At 33.1% G+C, this 22304-nt stretch overlaps 2 protein-coding genes across 2 annotated transcripts; both read left to right on the plus strand.

Moving 5' to 3' along the window:
- On the plus strand, positions 2908-4697 carry LOC109712001 (hydroxycinnamoyltransferase 4-like). The gene is made up of 2 exons (XM_020235407.1): positions 2908-3378; positions 3567-4697. Exons 1-2 carry the CDS (start codon positions 2971-2973, stop codon positions 4491-4493), a joined length of 1335 nt encoding a protein of 444 aa, XP_020090996.1. The 5' UTR covers positions 2908-2970; the 3' UTR covers positions 4494-4697.
- On the plus strand, positions 10403-14843 carry LOC109711416 (hydroxycinnamoyltransferase 4-like). The gene is made up of 2 exons (XM_020234431.1): positions 10403-10936; positions 13825-14843. Exons 1-2 carry the CDS (start codon positions 10532-10534, stop codon positions 14770-14772), a joined length of 1353 nt encoding a protein of 450 aa, XP_020090020.1. The 5' UTR covers positions 10403-10531; the 3' UTR covers positions 14773-14843.

Below are 22304 nucleotides of genomic sequence, written 5' to 3' on the forward strand. Positions count from 1 at the left end.
GAAACTAATATCTTTAATTTTTTTTATTTTTTAAGATTAAATAATTTAATTTAGTTAAATTATAGAATTAATTCATCTAATAAATATGTTCGAATCCTAGAATTGGATATTAATTTATTTTCATAAGAAATTAGCGAAATGTCAAATCTACGATCTGACATCTCACAATGTTGTACTTTATGATTTCACCAAAAAAAGATGAACACGTATTTCTCTATACTTTTGTCTCAATTTTTTTTTGATCTAGTGACATTATTACACGAATCTCAATGCCTAACGAGCTCTTATACGGCCAGAATTAGTGGCTGGCCTAGAGTAAATTCGGGTTTCTAATAATAATCCGACCCAATAACTGTAGCCCGTTAGCCCAATTGGCTGTCCCGGCCAACACTACTAGCAATCCATTCTTTTCTAACAATAAGGGCCCGTTTGTTTTGGTGTAAGTGGAGTGATGGAACTCAAATTCCATCACTTTCGTTATTTGTTTTGATGTAAGTGAAAAATATAATATAACTCAAGTTACGTTAGAGCTCCACTTCACCTACTCTCGACTTCCTCCTCTAAAGTGCCGAACTCGACTTTCACTACACTCAACCTTCTCTAAAAAATTTATTAAACAGTAAAACCTAAATTCTACTTCCTTTATAATGGGTTAGAATTACCTTATTTATAATAAATTAGGATTATCTTTAAATAATAATAAAAAAATTAATTATATAATAGATTAAATTTTATAATGGTAAATTTATTACTATATTTAAGAGATAATGAGATCCACTTACTTACATCAAAACAAACAACGGAACTTAAAAAACTAATTTTATCAGCACCAAGTTACATAAAAACAAACAACAGAAGTGATTGAATTTAACTTTCAGGCGGTACGAATTACGTCAAAACAAACAACAAAAAAATAATCACACTTCAGAAAAACTCAAACACCACTACACTTGACTTACGTTGAATCTACAAATACGTCAATCCAAACGCCCCCTAAATATTACCGTAAATATTGTGACATGTGACAAACTATTGTGATAAAATATACTTTACAACAATTTAATTCTTGATACAATAGATTAAATTAACATAATAAAAGAATTTATTATAGTTAATTCTTATCCTTTCTCACTTTTTATGAAACTGTTATCAAGAATTAAAAAGCATCTAATTAATCAACACCTAATTATTGCACAATTAATAATCTCAGACGATTATTTCGGAACAGTTGAAACAGTATCTAACCAATTTGAATGGTACAGAAATATTCATTTTCGTTCTGGGTGGGTATGAAATAGGACAATAGTAGTTACTACTATGATTAATAATGCCGAGCTGCGTAAAATATTACCAAAAATTTTCTTATAAATATTTATTTTTTATTTTTTTATTTTTAAAAATTTATAGTTTACCTTCTTAGTATTTCAAGTTATTATATTAAACCCCTTTTAGTCAGTGATCACTATTTTATTAATTTCTTATAATTTATATCATATTTTTTTTCAAAATAATAAAAATATATTAAAAATTATTTTTTATAAAAAATAAGAATAATTTAGTCATTTTATCTTCTCCATTAATACCGTACTTCTCTAAATATATTTCTAAAATTTTAAAGAGGTAACATATAGATTTTTGAAAGTTAAAAAGAGAAAAAAAAAAAGCATATATTTATAGAAATATTTTATATAATTTAGCCTTTAAAAAAAAAGAATCTGGAGCTCATGATTCAAACTTTTTTTTTTAGAGAGAAAAAATTGAATATGGAGGTCATGATTCAACCATTTTTTTTTTTTTTTGAGAGAGAGAGAGAAATTTTTTTTTACGCTAAATTATAAAAAACTTAAATTTTTAAAAAATTTACGCTAAATTATAAATTTTTTTTATAAATACTCGTATTTTTACTTCCCGGCTCTAACATTCAAAAATCAATATTTTACTCTCTCAACATTCCAAATTATTGTATTTAGTCAGTCTCCGTTATGGTTCCATCACTATTTCACATTTTTTTTATAATTTATTGTAATAACACCTTTAAAAATTACAGAAAAATATTAAAAAAAAAAATTTAGAAAAAATAAGGGCAAGTTAGTTATTTGCTATCTCCATCAACGCCGTATCTTTTTAAAAATATTTTTAAAATTTTAAGATGAACAAAATATATTTTTTTTAAAGTTAGAGAGTAAAAATGGAAAGAGGGATATTTAAGTCAGTGTTTTTTTTTTAATTTATTTTTTTTCTTATAAATACAAATAGTATTAATTTCTCTAATTTCCTCACAATAATTGCTTAGTCCTGGAGCTGTAATACATAATTGGACAAAAATTTTTATGGACATTGTGTCCATAAAGGGTGATTTGAGGACGCCCGGATTGGTGCCGCGTGGCATCTCCCCCCCCGCCCCCCTCGCGCCCTGGGCTGGTGCTTCCTTTTTGGAAGCACACTGTGATTTTTTTCGGGGTGCATCCGGTGGCACATTTGTTGCTCAATTTATTTTTTATTTTTAATTATAATTTAATATAATAGAGATATATACTATAAAAGAATTTTGAACCCTGAATTCTAAATTTTTTTACATATATTTCTAAAATATCATAATATAGATATATGTTATATTAAATTATAATTTAAAAATAAAAAAAAATTTTAAAGTAAAAAATAGTGCACCGGGTACACCAAAAAAATTCTGCTGCGCCCATTGTTGGAAGAGCAGCAGGAGCGATGGGCCCCGCATGGCTTGGGTGCCTCACGGCGCCCATCCGGAAGTGGCTCGAAACACGTGGCGCTCATCTAGAATATCCCAAATTAATTTTTACGGACACAATGTCCATAAAATTTTTGCCCTACATAATTACTGGGACTGTACTACATAACTAGCTAGCTCCTTCTACACGCTTCCTACTTTTTTAGTGTTATTTATGTTTGTATGAGTGAGTGAGAGAGAGAGAGAGAGAGAGAGAGAGAGAGAGAATGGTGGAGATAGTTGAATCTTGCATGGTTGTGCCGAGCGAGGCGACCCCAAAACACAAACTATGGCTCTCCAACCTCGACATTGTGGCCACGAGGGGACACGTGCCGACCCTTCACGTATACCAGTCGACCACCGACTACTCCACCTTCTTCTGCGTCGAGACCGTAAAGGCGGCTCTCGCCAAGACGCTCGCTATCTACTATCCGCTCGCGGGAAAGCTCGCGGTCGACGAGAGCGGCCGAATGGAGGTTCACTGCACCGGAGAGGGCGCGCTCTTCGTCGTGGCCAAGTCCGACGGCTACACGATCGACGACGTCACCGACGTCGTGCCGACAGTCGAGATGCGGAGGATGTTCGTGCCCTCCGCCGCGTCTTCGGAGCCGCCGTGCATCGTGCTCATGGTCCAGGTAGTCAGGCAGTGTTTTAAAAATCAGATCGAACCGACCAGTTGAACGAGTTGGATCATGACCTACCTAGTGGCATCATAAAATAATGTTGATCCGTTTAAACCGACTGTTCAACTGATAATTTCAGTTTTAGTCGGACTCGTTTTCTCGATTATGATCCTTAATTTCTCTCTTCTTTGAACGACCAGGTTACATTTCTGCGGTGCGGCGGGGTGATATTAGGCGTCGCCAACCACCACGGGGTCGCCGACGGCCGCTCCGCTTTCCAGTTCATCAAAACATGGTCGGCAGTCTGCCGCGGCCTCGACGCGCCGCCGTCGTCGCCGCCTCCGTCGTTCGACCGCACCATCCTCTCCGCTCGCTCTCCGCCGTCGTCGGTCGGCCCCTACGAACACCCCGACTACGCCGTCCCGAACTCCTCCCCCGCCGCCGACGCCGACGCCAACGCCGATGCCGCTCCTTTCGTCGTCGAGCTCTTCACGCTCTCCAAGGCCCAGCTCGACTCCCTCAAGCTCCGCTACGGCGGCGGCGGCAACCCCTCGAGCATATCCACCTTCCGCGCCGTCGCCACGCACGCGTGGCGGTGCGCGTGCATCGCGCGCGCGCTCCGGCCCGGGGAGACGACCGAGCTCCACACTATCGTGACCGTCTGCGACCGCCTGAATCCGCCGCTGCCGCCGCACTTCTTCGGGAACGCGACCGTGCGCGTCAAAGTGTCAGCGCCAGCTGAAGAGCTCATATCGAACCCTAGTAAATCCGGAGCCGAGCAGATCCGGAGCGTGATCAATCAGGTGGACGACGAGTACGTGAGATCGGTTATCGATCGCGCAGCGGTGACGGGCGCGTCGGGCCATCAGAAGAAGGGCAGCAGCAGTCATCAGCTCCGGCAGACCGACCTGCGGCTGGCGAGCTGGCTGGGCCTGCCGATCTACGACGCGGATTTCGGGTGGGGGGAGCCGAGATGCGTCTTGCGGGCGCATGTGTTCGGCAGTGGCCACGGATATATGGTGAGGAGGCGCGGAAAAGATGGCGGGGTCGGGTTGACAATGGCGCTGGAGCCGGAGAACATGGAGAAGTTCAAGCAGTTGTTCTACGAGGAGGTCGAAATTAATTAATTAGAAGTTGATTTGATTAGGCTTTAATTCCATCTAATTTGTGCTGGAGCTAGCTAGCTAGTGAGTGATCTTTTATTAAGAGTGAATTAATTAGGTTATTTCCTTTTGTTGCGTTAATTAATTACTATGTACTAATGGTCTCTTCTACGTTGAGTAAATCATGTGGTGAGTGTACGTGCGTACGTGCATCATCATGTTTGATTACAGCGTTATTTAATGAGTTTATTTCCTAAATTATAAATTTATTTCTACGTACTTTACTTTTTATATCTTATTTTCGTAAAAATCCGAACGTTTTCAAATATATTCCTCTGATTTATTATCGTCAAAATAGTATTGTGATCTTTTTGCAATCACAAATATGTCCATCCAAAAATCCTAATTATTAATTAAACAGGGAGAAAAAAAGTTAATTCACCTTATTAATTAGTTAGGATTAAATATTTTAGCTGTGGTTAATTAATTTTTCTAACAGATTGTAACGGCAGCATAGTTAGTTAATTCGAATTCGGCAAAAAATCGGTATAGATATAATTCGAATAAAATTTGTATTTCAATTTTTAAATTCGCTGAAAAATACAGCTTAAAAAAAAAGAATTCGCCAATTATTTGAATATGCAATTTATACCGATATTATATGTCCACCAATTAACAATCCGGGATAAAAAATTCTGCTATTAAACTAAACTTTTTTTCTCTAGATTTATGCTACTGGCATATATAGTTATAGATTCTTTAAAATATGAAAAAAGAGGAACAAAATAAAGTAGATTAAGTAAAAATAATAATAACAAATTTTATTGTCGTCCCTATTTTTATCTTTTTCATGATACACATATTTTAGAAGTTTATGAAGTTTTTCAAAAATTCACGAATAATTCGGCAATAATTCAAAAAAAAATTATTCAAATAATTTACACGTTTTCTTGGCCGAATAGTTCGACGTATGCGAATTATTCGCCAATAATAAATTTAACTAAAAAATTCACATGTTATTCCGATTTTTTGGGAATAAATCGTATGTAGACAGTTTTATCAGGATTTTCAATAATTTGCGAATTAACTTACTATGAACAGTAGGGATATATTTGAAAACATCAAAATTTTTACATGAACAATATATGAAAGTTGAACTTTGTAGAAATATATTTATAATTTATTATATTTATAGAGATATGTATGAAATTAGTTCTTGTTTAATTGTTGCGACTCTTGCCGTTGTTTTGGCATATTTTGGGGTGTTTTGTGTGAACTTGTGATCAAGGATTAAAGTGCCTATCGGCACGGGCCGTATCTACCGTGCCGTACTATACCAATAAGATATCGACACGAAACAATCCGTACCGTGCCGTACCATACCAATAAGATATCGACATGAAACAACCCGTGCCGATGGCACAGTTTCAAATCCTCTATTTTTTAAATTTGTAAGTAATTTTTTAAATAAAGTTCAAAATATTTGATAAAAATATATAGTAAACAGTTAGAATCTTTTGTTGCAAAAAAAAAAAAAAAAAATTTCATGAAATTATGTGTTGGCACACATGAATTTTTTGTGACCGGCATGTATCGGCACAGTCCGACACGTACGTGTCGTACCGTGCCAATAAATTTTCGATACGATCCCGTGGTACTGCATTTAAATCCTTGCTTGTGATAATAAGGAAATGGGTGGTGATGAAAAAACCTATTAAAAAGCTCTATATATTATGGGCCTCTAATTGAAGCTGGTGTAAAATTTTCGGCTTGTGTGTGTGTGTGTCCATATTTATACCGAGAGAGACATTCATACTTGCTCTCATCTGCCTAAATTCATATACAATTAATAATATAAATTCACTAAGACTAACAATATTTTAATGAGATTAGATATAATTTAAATTTAACTTAATAGAATAATCCGAATAGAATAGACCAAAATCTTACGGTTATAGAATTCAATGCATATCTAACACACAGTTTCGTGTCAATTTATATTAGTAAAATTATTAGGGCCCTCCTTGTTTTGGAGGAATTCTATAATGTCACACTTGCACCATGTTATCAATAACAAGTCAATCATATTTCTTCTTTTCAAATAAAAATATAATATAAAATATTTTTTTATAATCATAATGGGACATATATTTTTAAAAGGAAAAGATTTGATTAATTTGTTACGTCATATTATTAATATATCTGGCGCATTCTAGTATTTTTTCCTTGTTTTGACATTATTTTATGTCTTGTCATTTCATAACAACGAAGGTTTTTGTCCACCGGGTATGACCATTACTCTTACACACAGTTTATTCAATGAAACACAACAAATAAATATAGAATAATAATATATGTAAATGTGATTCATAAAAGTCTCTACATGATGGATCTTATTTCTACATTTACTTCACGGTATTTATTTAAATTATATTAATTAATATATTTAACAGTATAATTTAATAATAATAATTAAATTTAATAATTTAGTAATAATTTACTATTAATATTACAAAATAAGATAAATTAACAGCGTAAATTAATGAATGCCGCTGAAAGTTTCAGTATTCTATAAAAAATAATACTAAATGTAACAAAATAGCAGCGCTTATTTCTAAATGCCACAATATTTATTTTGCAATATTTAATTAAATCATACTAATTAATATATTTACCAGTATTACTTGATAATTGTTACTATATGTAATAATTTAACAGTAATTTATTATTAATATTATAAAATAGAATAAATTAGTATCGTAAATTAGTAAACGCCGTCTAAATATAATAAAATAGCTGCACTTATATTGCTAAATGTCGTCACTAATCAATATATAATTATTATTATATCCCGTTTCTACTTAAAATTAAAAATTTTTGAAATTAAAATTTAAAAATTCAAAACTTATAATTTTAAAAATTAAACTTATAATTTAAATTTTAAAAGTTTAAAATTTTAATTTTTAATTTTAAAATTTAAAATTTTAAAATTATAAATTTATTTCAAATGTAAAATTTAAAACTTAAAATTACAAATTTTGAAACTTAAAATTTGATATTTAAAACTGAAAAATTTAAATTTAGTATATAAATTTAGAATTTAAAATTTAAAATTTAGAATTTTAAAATTTTAAAATTGAAGACTTAAAATTTAAAAAATTCAAATATATATAACTTATTATCCCTAGCGCAAGTGGCAAAGTGCTTGGTGATTGATGCCCAAAGTTTCAAATTCGAATTCTAGTTGGTTCATATTTCTAGCAAAGTTTATTTCTAAAAGTAATAAATGAAGTGGATAACTTGCTATATTTTTCTTGAAAAAATTTTAAAATATGTGCTGCTAATAAATAATTTAAAATTAATATTTAATCCCTTTTAGCGGCATATTTCTAATGACACTAATTGATTTATATTAGCGGCATTCATTATAATTTTAGTAATATTTGCATAAGCAACATTTAGTGTCATATATTGTTAAAATTTTTAACGGCATTCGTTGATCTTTTAGCAGCGTAAATAAATATTACTAATAATTAATTTTCTAGTAGTGAATCTTACGTACACATAGTTTATTCAGTAAACCACAACAAATAAATATATAATATATGTAAACGTGATTCATACAAATAATTTAAAAGTCTCTGCATAATGGATCTTATCAGCTGCACAGTAGTCATGCCTTTTTAATATAAAAATAGTTTTGAATACTTAAAAATGTAAGATTTATACCAATTTTTATGCCATACAAGTATGTCTCATTCTACTTTACTTTGTGTTTGAGTATTCACATTTGTATAAATCAATAGAAAGGAACGAGAGAGACCGGAAATAGATTAAGCTCGCACTCATATGCATAATGGATATAAAAAGTACGAAAAATTGATATTTCAGGTAGAAAATAAGAAAATTTAGCTCATTACATAATATAAAAATTTAAACTGCTCAAATTAAATTTAAATTTTAAATTTTAAATTTTATTTAAAAAAGTTGAAGTTTAATTTTAAATTTTAAATTTTAAAGTTGAAATTTGCAATTTAAAATTCATTTAAAATTTGAAATTTAAATTTTGATATTTGAAGTAGAAATTTGAAATTTGAAATATAAAATATAAAATATAAAATATAAAATATAAGGTTTTGATTATAAATTAAAATTACTATTTAAAATTTGACTTCAAAATTAAAATTAAAATTTAAAAATTAAATTTTAACTGCTTTTAATTTTGGAAACTTTAAAATTAGAAAACTAATTCTACGCTTTATAAAAAAAAAAAAAAAAAAAAAAAAACTTTTGACCCTAAAAATAGTTTTCAAAATTTAGGCTACACATAGGGGTGTAAAATGGGTCGGGCGGCACGTGCGCTGCCCGTAGCACGGCATGGGTACTATCGCACCTGTACCGGGCCGGCCTGGCCCAAGACTTTGGGCCGTGCTGGTCCGCTCCTTTGTGCCCCGACGACTCGGCACGGCATGACCCGAAACGGGTCTGGGCTGTGCCAGGCTGAGGGGAGGCGGGCGGCCCGGCACGGCACGGTCCGTTTGGGCCGCGCAAGGCGGGCCAGCACGGCCCGGACCCCTGAGGCCCAAGGCATGCCTTGGGCCTTGGGGCCTATGCGTCTTCTCGGCCGGCTCCTCCGTTAAATTTTTTTTTTCAAAAAAATAATACAAATTTATTAATTTTTAAAAATTAAATATTTATTATATTATAATTATTTTTATAAAATTTTAAATAATTTAATCAAATTTAAACTAATTTTTTTAAAAAAAAATTAAAAATAAATATTTTAAGAGGCGGCTCGAAGCACGGCCCGGCCCGGCACAGCCCGAAATTGAAACCAAGCCGGGCTGGACCGACCTAGCCCGAAAAATATCGATCGTGCCAGCCCGGCACGATCCACATTACACCCCCTAGCTGCATATGCACCCATTAGCGCTGAGTAGAACAGTGCTCAAGCCTCTTTATTAATTGTATATAGTTCCTTATAAACATATAGAATAAAAAAGATATTTTTACAAAATTTAATATTTTATTTTTTTCCTATAAAAATTTTATTATTTTTAAATATATCCTTATTTTTAGAATTCGTTAGAAAAATATAGTTAATCGTGAGTAAACTACTTAGTCTTGGTTAGCGAATAAGTTAAATTGAACTTTTTACTTTCTTGTATTATTGGATAAAATAATTTTTTTGAAAATATTTCTAGACTTTTGAAGGGATATATTTGTAAGGATGAAAATATTATTTCACTTAACTGTTGTTAAGAAATAAATAGTGCTCTAATGCTAACAAACCGGAGAAATAAATATGAATATCGCTGAACTTTTATAATAATGAAAATAAAAAATTAAACTTCATAGAAACATATTTGCTATTCAATATATTTACATAAAGCTGTATGCAATTGACTCTTATTAATCGGCTCTCTCTGGATGATGATTTGAGAGAAATAGTGAGAGAGAGATAAAAATTAAACATAAATTTTATATAAATATATTTACTATTTAATATATTTATAGAATGCTGTATGCAATTAACTCTTATTAATTGACTCTCCTTCGATGATTCAAGAGAGGTAGTGAGAGAGAGAGAGATAAAAATTAAAAATAAACTTTATATGAATATATTTACTATTATATTTACTTGAAGCTGTATGTAATTAACTCTTATTAATTGGCCCTCTCTCCATGATTCGAGAGAGAGAGAGAGAGTGAAAAAGAGGTAAAAATAAAAATAAATTTTATATAAATATATTTATTATTCAATATATTTATAGAAAACTGTATGCAATTAACTCTTATTAATTGACTCTCTTTCGATGATTCGAGAGAGATAGTAAGAGAGAGACATAAAAATAAAAATAAACTTCATATGAATATATTTATTATTTAATATATTTAGATGAAACTGCATGTAATTAACTCTTATTAATCGGCCTCTCTCAATAATTCGAGGGAGATAATGTGAGAGATGAAAATAATAAATAAATTTTATATAATTATATTTACTATTCAATAATGGACTCTCTCTGAGAGAGAGAGAGAGAGAGAGAGAGAGAGAGAGGATGGTGGAGATATTGGAGTCGTGCATGGTTGTGCCGAGCAAGGAGACCCCGCAACACAAATTATGGCTTTCCAATCTCGACGTAGTGGCCATGAGGGGACACACGCCGGTGCTCCACGTGTACCGGCGCACGGGCGTCTCCCCGTCCTTCGCCGTCGATACCGTCAAGTCCGCTCTCGCCGAGGCGCTCGCCGTCTACTATCCGCTCGCGGGGAAGCTCGCGGTCGACGAGAACGGCCGGATAGAGGCCGATTGCACCGGAGAGGGGGCGCTCTTCGTCGCCGCCAAATCCGACGAGTACGCGGTCGACGACGTCGACGGCGTCGTGCCCACGGCCGAGATGAGGAGGCTGTTCGTGCCCGCCGTCGAGTCCCATGAACTGCCGTGCACCGTACTTGCCATTCAGGTTAGGGCATACTCGGATAATTATAAAGAATGTTATAAAAAAAAAAAAAAACTAATATATACTGATGGATTCAAGCTTAGTATACATACGCTTTTTTCAATTTGATGGGTTTTATTAGACATGTCATATACCTGGATTCATATGGATTTGAACGGAGGTTAAAGACAACTTAATCTTTACACCCTGTTTGATTAGGATATAAGGAGGGAAAAAGATCTTTTTTTTTCTTTTGTATCCAAACGAAAAAAAAGGAGAGGTTGTTTTTTTTTTTTTTTTTTGAGAAAGAAAAAAAGAGAGGTTGCTGTTCCCACTCCTAGGTGGAACAAGCTCAGAAACAAGTTTGTTCTTTTGTTCCTGAGCTTATTCCAACCCAGAAAGAGACGGAGAGACGCTGCGGCGAAGTTGCCATTGGGGGAGAGCCGAGGAAGAGGATCTGAGAAGTTTTTTTTATTTATTTATTTTTCCATGTGGGGATGAGTGGTATTTTTTAAAAATGGAAATTTGGGTGAGTAGTATTTTTGATATTTTAAAAATATAATTATTCACTATTTCTTTTATTCTTCTTAATCATTCAATCATTTTTTTATTTTTACTTATTTTAAAATTATCATTCAAACAAAAAATTACTCTAATTTCTGTTTGTATCTGAATTTATATTTATTTCTGAAATAAGTAGTTTTTATTTATACCCGAATCAAACGGAGCCATAACCATTATAGAGTTATAATTCATTTTGATTGTAAGGGTAGATGTGTTCTTTGTAGTTAGACTTTCTTATTGTTTTTAGAAATTTATTTCATAAGGTTTTAATGAGCAATATAAATCACTAACTATAGTACTGTATTTTTACTTTAGTGTGTAGGTGGCATTGAAGTGACTAATATTATTAAAATATAATGTGAAATTTTTTCTATACCAAAGTACCTAACACATTGAAAGTTGCTTTTCTAATAAATAAAGATAAAGATTGGATTGTCACCACATTAGGAGCACATGCGCCGCCTATATAGAAAATTGGACGATATATTAGTCCATAGTGTGTGGGGACAATTGATGGGAAAGAACAAATATATTTTAAATAGAAAGTGGTGTGCAACCTCATTATTGTTGTTTAATTTATTGTTATTATTATTGTTTTATGTTCTTTATGAAAGGCCAGTGCCAGTGTTTGATTCCTAGCTAGTACAAGGAAATTTATAAAAATAAATATCATATTCTAGTAAAATCATAAAATAACCTCATAATTAAACAAATTTGTTATGTTGAGCAAGATATTAGTCAATTTATATATATATTTATAAAGCTTGCTTTCAAAAAGTTAATATCACCAAACATGCCCTTACTTGTATTAAGTATTAATTACCCATAAAAATTATATAATTTTTACCAAAATCCCAGATCTTGTATTGAGCAAAATGTAGTTTATTTATTTATTTTTAAATTATATAGTTTTAGCTTCGGTTCAGCTGAATTAATTCTGGGTTTGCCCTGCATAAGAGAAGCTCCTCTTTTAGAATTTGCCTTTTTTACCTGCTACATAACTACTGTTTTAACTATAGCAACATGAGCAACACTAGCTCAACTTTATGATTAAGAGTTGTGAGATTACAATTCTTTTTTATTATAAAATTAGTAGTGTAGAGTTACAATACTATCGAAAGCATAAAGTAGTTGGCGCTTCTAATTTTTTAACCCTTTGATCAAAAATTTTACGGTTGGACTGATAGCGGTCCCCTTAGGTATCGTTTGGTTCGGGGATAACCAAAAAATGATTATTCCAGGGATAGGTATAAATTGAGGTATAAGCAGGGATTAGATTAATTTTGCGTTTGGATGAAAATTAGGTTATTCTTAGGAATAAAAAAATAGTGTTTGGTTAGATAAGATGGAATAAGAAAGATAGTAGATTTTTATAAATAAAAAATAATGACATTACCATCTTATTATATTTGAATTTGAATTTTTAAATTTTTAAATTTAAAATTTTAACTTTGAAATTTAAAATTAAAATTAAAATTAAAATTTAAAATCTCAAATATTAAATTCAGAATTTTAAATTTAAATTCAAACTTTAAATTTAAGTTCAAATTTTAAATTAAAAAATATAAAATATAAATTTAATTTTAAAAATTTAAAATATCAAATTATAATATTTAAATTTAAAATTTAGAATTTAAAATTGTAAACTTTAATTTTGAGATAACAAATTATAATTTTAAATTTTAAATTTTAATTTTAAAAAAGAATAGGGGTGAAACAATTAATAAAAATAATTTATTATACATAAATTTATAAATTTTAAAATTCTGCTTAAACTTAAATTTAATAAAAAATTTATTGTAATATTTAAATAAATTTATTATAAAATTTATTATAATATTAAATATAAATAATATTTATTAATATATACATTAATAATTTTATAATAAAAATAATGTATTATAATATATAACATATTATATTTATATAATTTAGTTTAATTCAATTTATAATTTTAATTAAGTTTGAAATTAAGCATTGGAATAGCGCTATTCCACCAAAATGGTGGAATAGCAAATCTCTTGCTATTCCAGGATAACCGGGAATAGTAAGGTTTGACCGGAATATTTTATCCCGATAATAAATCTTTTTGTTTGGCAGAATAGCGGGGATAACGAAAGTTATCCCCGCTTATCCCCTGAACCAAACAGGGCCTTAGGGTTGAGTAGTCCCCCTAAGGTTGAATGGTTTTCATTGGTTAATAATATTAATCAAATAATTAGAAATCATCAATAGAGTTAATCTAAGGGATAAAAAATCGAAAGTACAACCACTTTATGCTTCCGATAGTATAGTAACTCTACTCAAATTAGTATATTTCTAACAAGTTTGAATCAATATATAAACAGGTGACGTTCTTGAGATGCGGTGGCATGATCTTAGGCACGGCGATACACCATGCGGTCGCGGACGGCCGCTGCTTTTTTGAGTTCATCAAGATGATGTCGGACATCGCCCGACAGGTCGACGGCACGCAACCGGCTTCTCTCTCACTCGACCGCAGCCTCCTCCGCGCTCTCCCGACTCCGAAGGTCACCTTCGACCACCCCGAATACTCTCCGGTCTCCTCTGACGACGACAACAATGCTCCCGCGGCGCCATTCGTCGTCGCATTATTCGAGCTCTCCAAAGACCAGCTCCGATTCCTGAAGCTTCGCTGCAGCGGTGACCGGAACCCCCCCACCGCCGTGTCCACATTCCAAGCCGTCGCCGCACACGCGTGGCGGTGCGCGTGCATCGCCCGCGGGCTTTTGCCGAGCCAAGAGACCCGCCTCCATACGATCACCGACGTGCACGGCCGCCTGAAGCCGCCGCTCCCGCCGCGTTACCTGGGTAACGCGGCGGTGCGCATATCTGTGACTACAAAAGTAGAAAAACTTATATCGCACTCTATTAGATATGGTGCAGAGCACATTAGAAGAGTGCTCAACAACATAGGGGACGAGTACGTGAGATCGGTCGTCGACTACGTAGAAGTTACGGGCATTTCGCGGTTACCGGCCAGCGGCAAGCTCCTGCGCACCGACCTGCGGATCGTAAGCTGGCTCAGTTTGCAGTCGTACGCCGGAGACTTTGGGTGGGGGGAGCCGATCTACGTCGCGCGGCCGCATTTCTCCGGCGGCGGACACGGATATCTTGTAAGAAGCCCTAGAAAGGATGGAGGGGTGGGATTGACACTAGCACTGGAAGTAGATAGCATGGAAAGATTTAAGCAGCTGTTTTATGATGAGATCAATGAGAAAGCATTTTCAAAGTGTTTGCGAAGAAACCCAAGAGGAAGTGCCTCTTCACTGTAGTTATATATATATCGTTGTTTAATTAGGCTTCGTTTGGGGTTGCTGGGAGATTGCGTTACGTGCGGTGAGAAACGACGATGGAAAAATATATATTTTGTTTGTTTGCGTATGTAATATTGCATTTTTTTGCGGTCTCATCGGAGAACGCAGAATCATATCCCTATATATTTTTTCTCAACTCTATTCTATCTAATAGCGTTAGAGAGAGCTCAATACCAAACTAAATCTTAATGTGCTGTACTATTTTAAGTTTGATGAACTAATTAACTTGCATCAATGTAGAAGGGAGTGCTATGTTGTTGACTAAATAAAGGAATATTATTTTTCATAATAGCCAAAAAATTTGTCTCATTATATTATATACCACAAAAAAAAAAAAAAATTTCAAGATGTTTTTTTTTAATATTTAACGATGTTTAAAACTGTCCCAATATAGTTTAATATGTCATATTTAAAAATGTCGGTTAAAACGTCGGCGAATAAAGAGTCGCTGCGTCTATACCGATGCTTATTGCAAGCGTCGGTAAAATACATTCTGACGTTTTAAAGTGTTGGAAAACTAAAAATAATAATAAAATTTATCATTTAATAAATTAGTTTGATACAATAGAAGGTTCATACGACGAAGTTTCTTAAAATATCAATATTTTCCATATTGTAGGAAAATTTGGAAATGCTTTGTTGTCTTAAAAACGTCCTTATATTAAAACTTTCTTGTAACGTGATCGCACTTGTGGCAATAAAAGCATGCATTTTAATTACAGTAACTGCAACGAAAAAGTGTGGTGGATGAATATTTTAAAAAACAACATGTTGTATTTTTTTATTTTCCCGAAAAAGATGAACATATATTTCTGTATGCTTTGGCCTCAATTTTTTGCCACCTAGTAAGTAGTAACATTATTAGACGGATCTCAATGCCTAACGGACCCTTAGGTTAGTATAATTGGCCCTTACCGGGCCTAGAGTACAATCCGACCCAATAAAAATAGGCCGAAAAGGTTGACACTACCATTTCTTAGGTAGCCCGTTAGCCCAATTATCTGCCCCGGCCCACATTACTAGCAATTCATTCTTTTCCAACAATAAATATTGTCATAAATATTCTCACAAACTGTTGTAATAAAATATACTAGTGTAGTGACTCGCGCGTCACAGCAGATAGATACTGTTAAAATAAAAATCTGTAAAGAATAAAATATCAGTTTAGTATAAAAAATAGTAAATAAAGTTTATATTATAGACAAACAATTTTAAAAAATAAAACTGTAATAAAAAATATTTAATCGTTTCGATAAAACTATTCAATCTTGTTCAAGAGAAGTCGCATATCATGCAAATGGATGATTAAAATTATTTCCATAACACAATAATCAAATAAAAAAAAAGAAAATGGGAAAAAAAAAAAGACCTCACTCTTTTCCAAATTAAGGCGCTGGGTATATATAGGATTTAGCCATGAAGATAAATAACCTGCACGATGCAATATATAGATAATTGAAATATAGATATTCCATAATTATTGAGAATAGGATAGCTGGTGATGGCGTCGCGAGTCGTCCTTGTCAAGGACGTATGAGAAGCAGCAAATGGGGGCCGGAGGCTCCGAACAGCGAGCGATAAAAAAAGGGAGAGAAAGAAAAAAATCTAAACTCATACGTTGAAAGATTCATAACCGCTTTGCTTTGTAAATGAGATAAGGAAAGAGGAAAAGACACCTTTGTTGGTTCAACGGAAAAAAAAAAAAGAGATGAGAGGAAAAAAAGAAGAAAGAAAAAGGGTTGAAAAAAATGGTTGTGAGAGAAAAAATAATTTTACTAAAACAAAAAGAATAAAAAAATAAAAAATAATAGTGGGTTTCATCACTCTCAAATGAAGGTGGTACATTCATGTGGATTTAGTCATGAGAATTCATGTATAGAATATAGACTATAACATAATAATCAAATGAGAAAAAAAAAAGTTCCACTCGTTTTCAAATTAAGGGGTGGGTATATATAAAATTTTGCCATAAAAATTAATATATAGGTATAAATTTTATAATAGTTTAATTTTTCGATACAATGGATTAAATTAATGTAATAAAATAAAATTATGATAGTGTAATTCTTATCTTTTTTTTTAAGGAAAACACGCCATAAGGCGAATTTATTTATCAATCGAGGGTACAACTTGAGAGAATTCATCTACAGAGGACTAAAAAAAAATTTGTTGCTAGTGAGTCCCCAGTTGGTCAATCGATCTGCAACTACAACATTTTAGAATATCTTGAAGACCATCCATAGCTAAATTGCTTAGAACTTTCTAGAAAAATCCGAAGATCCATGATTCTTGTCCGAGCTTCATCTGTTAGCGAATCTAAATGATAGCTCCTAAGGTGCAAGCCTTTGATGATCGGTGCTGAATCTGAGTAAATATGAAAAGTTTCTCCCGAATGCCTTGCAACAAAAGATTTGTCGCTCGGGAAATTGCTCCAATTTCCGCAGAGCAAGCGTCATGGACATCCTTCAGTATATCGGATATGCACATAATGATTCCATGCTGATTGGCGATCAGGTATTCTACACCACCTGTAGTGCCACCTTTCCAACTCTCATCCACCCATACATGTAAGGAAAAGGTCGGCGGTTCTTAAATCAGAGTTGGGTCCTGAATGTTAATCCTCATCATGTTCTCTTTAGAATAGAAGGTCGTCCAGCTGCGAGCCAGTGAAATGATAGTAGTGATAGAAAAATTTTTTCCTTCAAAAACCATCTCATTCCTTTCTTTCCATAAGCTCTATAATTGATAAACACAAAAAGCCTTATGAGTCGCCATGGCTTTATTAGTTAGGATAAAGAAAATCCAAAAGAACAGGCCTATCCACATTACCAGTTATAAGGCCTATACTGGATACGAACCGGACACGTCGTGTCTGCTCACAATTAAAAAATAAATGCACCAACGTCTCATGCTCTTGTAGGCAAAGCAGGCAAAGTCCATCAAAGTTAGGTAGTCTCGAGGCTAGCGCGGCGCCAACTGGTAATGCCTGCTATTAGTCTCCAAAAAAATACTTTAGCTCGGGACATCACATTCTTTATACTCCAAACTTTTTCCAAGATTGTATGCTGACTTTCATGTGGCTGATGCAATTGGTTCTGATCCAGACCATTGTTTAAATGATTGATAGCGGATCGCAGGGTGAAGCAGCCAGATTCGGATAATTTCCATCGTAGCTGTTCAGAATTTCGGATCACAGCACTCGTCATAAAATTATGCATTTGTAACATAGAGCGCCAAATAGGTGAAGCTACAGATTTGCTCTGAGCCGACCAAAAATTGAGATTGTTAGCCCGGTTGTACTTGTTCGTCAAAACCTGTGCCGATAAGGATGTTGGCCTAGTGAGGAGCGACCACACCAATTTGCATACTAGGGCTCGATTAAGTGTTGACTGCGATGGTATACCAATCCCCCCAAGTTCTCTGTTTGTAGAAAGCTTTGTCCACGTCTTTGGGTAATAGTGGCGACCTCCTGGTTTGAAACCCCAACAGAAATCTCGAAAAATTTTATCCATTTGGTGAAAAAATTTTGCAGGAAGTAGAATGAAACAAATGGAGTATCTAGGTACCGCCAGGAGCACCGATTGTATAAGAGTGAGATGCCCCGCATGCGATAGATTTCTCGCTTTCCATCCAGCTAATCTGCTTTGTAATTTATCGATGATGAACCTTCGCCTCCGTTTGGTTGGGGTTAAGGGGTGGAATAACCTCTTAACCCCCATTTTATTCCCAAACACTTCTAAAAATGGGTGGGGTACCCCAGCTAACCCCACATCAAATGGGTTATCCCGGGTTAGCTAACCCCACCTAACCCCACCAAACCCTAACCAAACACTATTTTCTATTCATAATAACCCACTATCCTTACTATCCCACCTACTCCAATCAAACATTATTTTTTACTATCCTGGACTAACTCCAACCCCCAACCAAACAAAAAAATACTCTAATCCAACCTTAACTCTAAACTTAACTCTATTTTTGGAATAACTAACTTTTTCTTAATTCCGAATCAAACGGTAGCGAAGGTGTTAGTTAGGAACCGTTCTAAAAAGTAAGCTACCGTTTGGTTGGGGGTTAAGGGGTGGAATAACCTCTTAACCCCCAATTTATACCCAAACACCACTCTTTACTAACCCGGGTTAGTGGGGTTTACTAATCCCACTCCCCCTCCCAACTTTAACCCCGCATGCATCCCGCGCGAGCCCTCACCTTTTTCTTCTTTATCAATCATTAACCCTACTCCCCCTCCCAACTTTAACCCCGCACGCATCCCGAGCCCTCATCTTTTTCTTCTTTATCAATCATTATCTTCTTATCCCACCTACTCGAACCAAATATTTTTTTTCACTATCCTATACTAACTCCAACCTCCAACCAAACACAAAAAAATTTTAACCCCACTTTAATCCTGAACTTAACCCTATTTCTGAAATAGTTATTTTTTTCTTAACCCCGAACCAAACGGAGGTTAAGGGATTACCTAAGTATCGTACCTGTCCTTGGTGTGCTGTGATGTAATTCTTACCTTGAACCTTTGAATTATTTTTTTTTTTTTGCTCCTTCCGGAGCGTACCTAGTGCGAAACTGTTTACCGTGTCTACATCAGAATGGTCCTCAAAAGAAAAAGCGTCTCAAAATTGTGGAAGAAGAAGTCTAATCAACATCTAATTATTGCACAATAATCATTATTCACTGGAATAATTAAATATTGGCACCTAACTAATTAGGTAGTACAACAAACGTGCCCAAAGAAAAAGACATCTCTATCCACCTATTCTTACCATTATTCCTCGTAATCTTGCTACATGACGTCAATTGTTTTTTTGATTTTTCTCATAATCTTGAGCCGGATTGTTGAGTGTAGGCACTAATCCTAACTGCTCAAATTCTTCACATTTATAATAATAATAATAATAATAGGGGCAATTTCACAACTAACCCTCTTAAATATATAAATATCGTAAATAGCTCTACAAAATTAAAAATATTATATATATAGAACTAGGTTGATATATTATTAATAGCACCAAGTCATTAGTATTACCAAGTTTTTGGCCATTGGATTAAGAGATGTGCGGTTACGATGATGTCGGCCTCCTAGGATTGAGTGGGTGGTTGGTTGAATAGTATGATCTAACGGATGAAAATGATCAAAATGATAGATCTAACGGTGGAAAACTTGATAGCACCAAGTACTTCGCGCTATTAATAGCATAGTAGCCAGATTATATATATATATATATATATATATATATATAGAGAGAGAGAGAGAGAGAGAGAGAGAGAGAGAACTAGGCTGGAATACTATTAATAACACTAATGACTTGGTGTTATTAAGTTTTCTGCTCTTGGATTAAAAGATGTGCGATTAGGATGATGTGGGCTCCGTAGAGTTGAGTGGGGGTTGGTTAAATAGTATAATCGAACGTATGAAAATGATAAAAGAGATAAATCTAACGGCAGAAAACTTGATAGTACCAAATATTTTATACTATTGATAGTATCTCAGCCGGACTATATATATATATATATATATATATACCCCCTTCAAATATAGAAAATCATCACAAATATTCTTTCTTCTAACGGGCGTTGATATTAAGTTATAAAATGACTAATTTATTCTTGATTGGGTTGTTCTTTTGACAGCAACTAATGAAGGAGTAATTTCATGAATACCCTTTCTAAATTTTAAAAATAATATTTTTACCACTAATTATTGGTGGATAAAATATGTAGAAACCCTCACCTATAGGTCACTTTGAAATAGACCCTCTTAACTTCAATTTTTTAACATTCAGAGCCCTTAAACTTTTAGTTTTTTTTTTTTTTTTGTGTTTTACTTAGTCAAAAGGTTTTCAATTGAGATCCCTCGTACATGAATTTGATAAAATTTTTAACTAGTTAGAAAAAAAACACTCAATGCAAAAATAAAAAATCACTTAGGTTGAAAGGATGTATATATAGAGAGAGAGAAAGAGAGAGAGAGAGTCCGGCTGCTATACTCCTATAAATACGATCGTTTTCGTACTCATAAGTCGTTTTCAATGATAGAGCTTCCGAATCAACGATCTATACCGTTAAATATTATCTAGAAACAATTAAATTTTTAAATTTTTTAATATTATTTACCTTACGATCAAAAGATATCAAAATTGACAATTTCTAACGGTTGGTATAAAATACTTGCTAGTTTAACAATGTAAAAGAATCGGAATCGATTGAATTTTTGATAAAAAATTCTATTCATTATCTAGATAAAAATTAATAACTCCGATATGAAATTAAAGAATCCGATCATCCATTTTTAGAACGTTGTTTGATTTTGACTGTTCATTTTATGCCCGCTTTAATAGACTTTATTATGATTTCAAAAAATTATAGTTTTTTTTAAAAATTTCAAATACTCTAAATCATATTTAATGGACTAGATCGTCGATTCGAAAGTTCTATTATCGAAAATAACTTTTGAGTACGAAAGGCTCTATACTCTTAAGGGTATAGTAGCCCTATTTTAATAGAGTCTAACTACTATACTTATGAGTATAGACCATTTTGTTCTCATAAAAGTAAAGCATCCCTATATATATATATATATATATATGTATATATATATATATATATATATGTATATATATATATATATAAAATTAAAAGTTAGGATCATGTTGTAGTAGACTAATGGATAAGAGGGTCTTCATACAATGTTACTTTTGCTGACAATAAATGTTCAATTAAAAAACTGTTGCTTGAGTGGGTCATATGAAAAATGCTCTAATATCAAGACTTTTAATATCAAAATATTTTTAGTATGACTTATATGAGTTATTTAAATAAAATTCAAAAAAAATTAAATCTTGAATAATTGATGTTGAATACTACAATGGACAATTGCATGACAACTATATTATATAATTTAAAAGCAAAAAATCATAACAAAATTTAATTATTATACTTAATAGACTATAGATCTTTAATTGTAAAATATTAAAGAAAATGCTAAATTATTATGTGATTGAAAGGTTAAGAATTGACCATATAATTAATCTTAAATTATTACACTTAGTTAAATTAGTAAAAAAGAGTAAAATTGGTATTTACATAATATTAGATGACTCTTTAACGGAATGTTAATCTTAAGAATATTTGTGAATATTTTTTGCGTTTTAGAGCGGTATTACTGATATTTTATAATTTAAGATNGATGACTCTTTAACGGAATGTTAATCTTAAGAATATTTGTGAATATTTTTTGCGTTTTAGAGCGGTATTACTGATATTTTATAATTTAGAGGGGCATTTATAAAAGTATTGATTAAATTATCCCAAATAATAAATAATAGAGAATTAATCTTTTAAACACTTATATATGAACTTCTATTATTCTGAAACTTTTCCTGGAGGACGATCCCACACAAAGAAATATCTCGGCCAATTATTTCAGCACAGTTAAAACAGAATATAATTCAATTTGAATCGTACAGAAAAAA

The sequence above is a fragment of the Ananas comosus genome, linkage group 6, assembly GCF_001540865.1.
Source record: "Ananas comosus cultivar F153 linkage group 6, ASM154086v1, whole genome shotgun sequence".
In the NCBI taxonomy this organism is placed as follows: Eukaryota; Viridiplantae; Streptophyta; class Magnoliopsida; order Poales; family Bromeliaceae; genus Ananas; species Ananas comosus.

Coding starts and splice junctions, on each gene's coding strand:
- LOC109712001 (XM_020235407.1), top strand. CDS start 2,971: ATGGTGGAGATAGTTGAATCTTGCATGGTTGTGCCGAGCGAGGCGACC. Junction 3,379..3,566: donor GCATCGTGCTCATGGTCCAG/GTAGTCAGGCAG, acceptor TTGAACGACCAG/GTTACATTTCTGCGGTGCGG.
- LOC109711416 (XM_020234431.1), top strand. CDS start 10,532: ATGGTGGAGATATTGGAGTCGTGCATGGTTGTGCCGAGCAAGGAGACC. Junction 10,937..13,824: donor GCACCGTACTTGCCATTCAG/GTTAGGGCATAC, acceptor ATATATAAACAG/GTGACGTTCTTGAGATGCGG.